Source organism: Sinocyclocheilus grahami, unplaced genomic scaffold, assembly GCF_001515645.1.
Source record: "Sinocyclocheilus grahami isolate Dianchi unplaced genomic scaffold, SAMN03320097.WGS_v1.1 scaffold152.1, whole genome shotgun sequence".
Taxonomy (NCBI): Eukaryota; Metazoa; Chordata; class Actinopteri; order Cypriniformes; family Cyprinidae; genus Sinocyclocheilus; species Sinocyclocheilus grahami.
Window position 1 is genome coordinate 689,566 of NW_015505331.1, and position 6,000 is coordinate 695,565.

The 6,000-nt window shown below is 41.4% G+C and overlaps 1 protein-coding gene across 3 annotated transcripts in view; it reads left to right on the forward strand.

Moving 5' to 3' along the window:
* The window catches only part of LOC107592291 (cellular tumor antigen p53-like), a 28,303-nt gene that overhangs the window by 728 nt on the left and 21,575 nt on the right, over positions 1-6,000 (forward strand). For 2 of the 3 annotated variants that reach the window (XM_016281733.1, XM_016281734.1), the window contains exons 2-7: positions 273-344; positions 583-628; positions 723-899; positions 3,723-3,906; positions 4,020-4,132; positions 4,303-4,412. In XM_016281733.1, coding sequence (XP_016137219.1) covers positions 298-344; positions 583-628; positions 723-899; positions 3,723-3,906; positions 4,020-4,132; positions 4,303-4,412 — 677 coding nt within the window. In that variant the 5' untranslated portion in view covers positions 273-297. The remainder of the gene's footprint in view (positions 1-272; positions 345-582; positions 629-722; positions 900-3,722; positions 3,907-4,019; positions 4,133-4,302; positions 4,413-6,000) is intronic. The other variant, XM_016281736.1, reaches the window with a different exon arrangement.

The following is a 6,000-nucleotide window of genomic DNA, read 5'->3' on the forward strand; positions in this document are numbered from 1 at the left end:
AATTAGCTAACTTACTGTAGTTATCTAAGCGGTATTTTCGCAGCTCGGCTCTCAGAGAAGATCGTTTCTGAGCGTTTCCACTGAGCATAAAACTTCACGATAATATTTACGAATGTGATTTGGTTGTTTAATTTGAAAGTTATCGCACTTCGCAAAAAGACAGCATCGCCGGCTGAACCGTTTTCAAAATATCGAGCGATTGTGAGTTGTATTTTTTATCATATTTTACCTCAAGCGTTGAGCTGACTGAAAGTTTTGTGTTATATCTGTAGTATATCTGTGAATGTAAAACAAGCCATGGCAGAAAGTCAAGAATTTGCTGACCTGTGGGAGCGAAACCTCATGTAAGTTTGCAACACCCTCCTGAGACCCCGAGTTGGTCATATCCTCAGTTTTATGCGGGTGCAGGCAATATTATTTCAGGTTTCTGTAATCATTTTTGGGTATTTATTTATTTTTGGTTGGTCAAGAAAAGATCCATTGAACTTTTCATTGTGCATCAGTACTCCGCTGTGTGTATTGTGTGTGCTTTATTAGTTAAATGCTAAACCAATTCTCTCTTTCTTCCAATTTGTGTCTCAGTTCCAGTCAGGAAGGTGGCCCTTGCTGGGACTTGATCAATGATGAGGTATTTGAAAATAAAAAAAAGCATGTATATACACACACATACCATACTCGTATTCATACTTGTTTTTTCAATGCTGGACTCTTATGTGTTTCAGCAGTATCTTCCAGGGTCTTTCGACCTGAATATTTTTAGTAATGTGCTGACTGAACAGCCTCGGCCGTCCACCTCCCCTCCGACCGCCTCTGTTCCTGTTGCCACTGATTATCCTGGGGAACATGGCTTCAAACTGGGCTTCCCTCAATCTGGCACAGCCAAGTCTGTCACCTGCACGGTAAGTTAAAAATACATACGCACACATACATCCATGCATACAGTACTCAACTTGCATAAGAAGTGACATTTGAGTATACTCGATCACGCATGTAATTCCTCTAATTTCACATTATACGTGCACTATACACTAGCATCCTAAATAAATGAAAAATCTATTTAGTAGTTTCCGATTATTACCGTTGGTTGTTTATATTCTGATTGGAAATCAAATAGTTTCTAGTGAGTGCATAAATAAGTATTAGTGATAATATATAGTTAAAAGTTAGTAGTGAAGTGTTTCTTGATTGTACAGCACTTTGGTCTGCAGTTGTAAAGTGCTCTATAAATAAAGTGAATGAATGAACTAACATTAGTATGTATTAGTTTAAGTGTGTACATGGTTGCACGTGTACCTGAGGTCATGTAGAGACTCAAATTGTCCTTTCTGGTGAGCGCTGAATTGGAATGTTGCCAGGATACCACAAGACTTCATTCATTTTACATCACCTCCTTCGTTCCTGTCCTGAATAATACTTCCAAATTCCCGTCTTCTGTGTATTCGCCACTCAAGTTTAGAGATCTGTTGTGGTCATTCAGCATGTCAATCTAACATGTGGAGTGGGCAAATAAGAAATTTAATTTGGCGGTTTCTTATTGAATTGTCTGCTAAACATGAATAGGCATGTTCTCACGTGGAGTGCCAAACAGTTCTCCAAAGCGTTGGGGTTAAAAAACAAAACAAAGTGCTGCCCCACCAAATCTTCTCTCTTTCATCTGTTGTACTTGTTTTTTTTGGTTCAGACCTTTTATATCCTAATGTTTTAGCAAGACTATTTAGACTATGAGCTACTATGTCACACAACCCTACATAAGTGGTTTGGAGAATGGATAGAAACAAGTATGTAGATTCAAATGGCATAAAATTATAAAAAATTCATCATGTATTTGTTTCAAGAGGTTGCACAAAGAAATGGCGGTGTGTTTGGCGTACATTTACACTTATGCGTTTAGTAGATGCTTTTGTCCAAAGCTACTTACAATAGAGGAAAATAACTCATCACACAGCCAATAACATTCATCGTGTACAATGCCAGGTTTATTATAAAGCTAAGTTAGGAAAAAGCTATGGCTTATGTAATTTGTCTGTGTACTTTAGCAAATATAGTTTAATACACACTCTCTTGACTGTCCAGTATGTAGAAAGGGGTGTTGCTCTAAGATGGCTGCATGACAAAAGATCAGATGACTGCATTAGTTGTCAGTCAAGAAAGCTTTCACACTCCTCAGTGTACAGTACTATTCATGTTAGTAATGAGTCATATTTCTAGCTTAGTCTCTGTTGTGTTTAACCCTCTAACATTATTAAATCTGACAGTACTTATATTTTATTTATTCCTATAATCAGTGAAATCTCCTTGTTAATTTCTTTGTCTTTTTGCCTTTTGTTATTTTTTTGAGCAGCAATGATTTTATTAGTAAGCCTGTATCTGTGGAGTTTGAACATGTCTGAACTTGTCCTGGTAGAGCAGTGGGGGGATGGGGGTGTCCGGTTCAACAGAAACTGTAGTCTTCAAGACTCCCGAGCAGGGACATTTAGCATCCAAAACTTTTCAGTCTAACCGTTGTAGGGAGAATTGCGTCCTGTGAAACAGAGTTTTAGGAAAGAGAGTAGAGTTTAAGGTTGTTATAGTGCAAGTCAAACTGGTGTCTTTCAGATCCTGTGAGAAACTACAGGACTGCACATGATCTGGATGGTAAGAGGAAAATACAATTTCAAAAGCTCAAATGTGAATGGGATGAATTACATTATTTTAAAATTGATCAGTGTAATAATTTGTGTCTGAGATAAAAATAATATATATATATTTTTTTTTTTTCAAAATCTGTGAGGTTTTTACGTTTTTGAAACTTTTGTTGATGCTTGCAATTTTTTCCGTCCTTTTTAATGTACTAGGTTTTGGTTAGATAAAACATATGTTTGTATTTTATTATTTGTATTATTGTCATTATGTACTTTTTTCTGTAATAATAAATACATATTGAATGTGTTAATTAAAAAATGTACATTTTCTAAATCAGCAAGCTTATTGTTAAAGTCCGCGTGAACCGGAAGTTGCTGCCGACTTTATTTCAGTGTAGTGACGTATTTCCTTCTGAAACGGAATATTGAATAGAGGGCATGGTTTTATTTTGGCGCTCCTCCACTTTATTTTCTCTCACTCATAACAATCTAACGGTCGGAGGGGTGTGTTTAAAAGGATATTCTGCCGAAGCCGTCAAACTGACATCATCAGAGAAGGACTGCCATTCCAGAGCAGAAGCAAATGTTCAGATTTTAATTAAAGATTAACAAGACAAACAATTTTTTTTCAGCAGATTAACTTGTACGGATTAATTGTTAACATCAAGACTATGTGCGCTAGTAAAGTAAATAGTCAATTTTGATTTCATGCCGACTTTAAAGGCTGTGTATTTGCTACACCTGTAGTGGTGGTGCTTCAAATGGGATGAATTTATTATTATTAGCACACTGTCAGCCCATTAAAACCTCTCTTCAAGACATTCACCTTTAAAGCACCACTGCTAAGAAAAAAAAAATCCAGTTGAAGTAGCTGACCTCACTGATCAACTAGTAGTTGATTGTTGGACTGCGAGTTGGTCATCTTAACCTATCTTTTATTTTAATCAGCATTCTCAGGAATTGTAACTTGAATGTTCTATTAACTTGTGTGATTACTACAAATACTAATGACTGCAACGTATTATTATTTTTTTGTTTTTCAACGTGTGACTTTTGTTTATATGAACTTGATGATAATCTTTTCCATTTCTTTGATTTCAGTACTCGGCTGACCTGAATAAGCTCTTTTGCCAATTGGCGAAAACGTGTCCAGTTCAGATGGTGGTGGACGTTGCCCCTCCCCAGGGCTCGGTGATCAGAGCCACAGCCATTTATAAGAAGTCCGAACATGTGGCTGAGGTGGTCCGTCGATGTCCCCACCATGAGAGAACCCCAGATGGCGATGGTATAGACATGCTCTTTCTCATCAAATCTTGCACCATTGTACAGAAATACACTAGCTATACTGATACAAGTTCCACTAAAAGCAATTAACAGGTCTGTTTACTCCCTGTTCAGCATTGGCTCCTCCTGCTCACCTGATCCGAATGGAAGGAAACTCGCGTGCTGTTTACAGAGAGGACGATATAACCTACAGGCACAGTGTGGTGGTTCCCTATGAAGCTCCTCAAGTCAGTCTCAGTATTTTGATCTGTAATAACATTAGTCGGCAAGAGTAAATGACAAAAAATTTCATTTTCATTTAATTGCAAATTTATTAATCTTTGTCTGCAACACAGCTGTAAGTTTCATAATTGTAATGTCACTTTTTCCTGTGCTTTTTTTTTTTTTTTTTTTGCAGCTGGGAGCAGAATGGACAACTGTTTTGTACAATTTCATGTGCAACAGCAGTTGCATGGGTGGCATGAACCGCCGACCCATCCTCACGATCATCACTCTGGAGACTCATGAGTAAGTAGTCCATCTTTGATTCCTCTGTTAGTGAATTGTATTCCTATGTGGATAAGGGATGGGCATTCCAAGCAAAAATAATATTCGAACAATCGCAGGGTATTATTCGATTATTATTTGAAAATCGCACCCCTCCGCCGCATGCACGCACAAACACCCATAAACAGAGAGAGGGAGAGAGACGGTGTGTCGAGGGGGGCGTGGTTCAGCAAAGTCTGCAGCGGGAGAGAGTGACAGGAGACCAGCGGTGAGTAAGTAGGTCAAGTGCAAAATGATGAACACCCGTGTCTGATTGCAGTAATTAGCCTGGAGAGACCAGATAAAAGGCAGACTGGAGAATGTGGTTGGGAGAGAGAGAGAGAGAGAGAGACACTGGAGACTCGTGGCCCTTTTATTTCTTTACTTAAAGTTCAACAAAACACAAACAGGGCGCTTCCAGCGCGTTCTCAATCTGCCCAGGGCATAAACTCCGTTCAGTCGGTTCTCCTCCTCCGGCTAAGGGATGGCCACGAGTTCCAGTCTCTCTCTCCCAACCATGTTCTCCAGTCTGCCTTTTATCCGGTCTCTCCAGGCTAATTACTGCAATCAGACACAGGTGTTCATCATTTTGCACTTGACCTGCTTACTCACCGCTCGTCTCCCGTCACTCTCTCCCACTGCAGACTTCGCTGAACCACGCCCCCCCTCGCCACATACCCCCACCGCCCGACTAATGCCAGATACCAACGGGTGATCCGCACGTTGGTATCCTTCATGTGGTGGAGCCACTGCAGGGGCACGTGGTCCGAACAGAGGGTGAACTCCCGACCCAGGAGATAATAGCGGAGAGTGAGGACAGCCCATCGGATGGCCAAGCATTACTTCTCAATGGTGCTGTACATAGTCTCTCTCTTAGAGAGCTTTCGACTGATGTACAGCACTGGCCGTTCCTCACCCTCTAGCTCCTGGGCCAGGACGGCCCCCAGCCCCCTGTCCGTCTGCAACAAGAAAGGGAGAGAAAAGTCAGGAGAGTGTAAGAGCGGCCCCCAACACAGAGCAGCCTTTACCTGGGTGAAAGCCTGCTGACACCGCTCCGTCCACTGGACCGGGTCTGGCACTTCCTTTTGAGTGAGGTCAGTCAGCAGGCTGGTAAGGTCCGAATAATTAGGGATAAACCTCCTATAATATCCTGCCAGCCCCAGGAACTGCCTCATCTCCTTTTTGGTCTTGGGCCTCGGACAGGTCGCAATTGCCGCCGTCTTATTAATTTGGGGACGCACCTGCCCATGACCCAAGTGGAAGCCCAACCGCACACTACTTCGGGTTGGCCGTTAGCCCGGCCCCTCTCAGAGCTTGTAGGACAGCCCGCAGATGCGCCATATGCCGCTGCCAGTCCTTACTGTAAATAATGATGTCATCTAGATAGGCAGCGGCATGCAGGCGGAGGATTCTGTCCATGAACTGCTGAAAAGTGGCTGGAGCCCCGAACAACCTGAAAGGAAGGGTAACAAATTGGTGTAATCCAAACGGCGGCGTGAAGGCTTTTCTTTGGCTAAGGGGATCTGCCAATATCCATTGGTTAAGTCCAGTGTTGAAAAAAAAAAAAAAA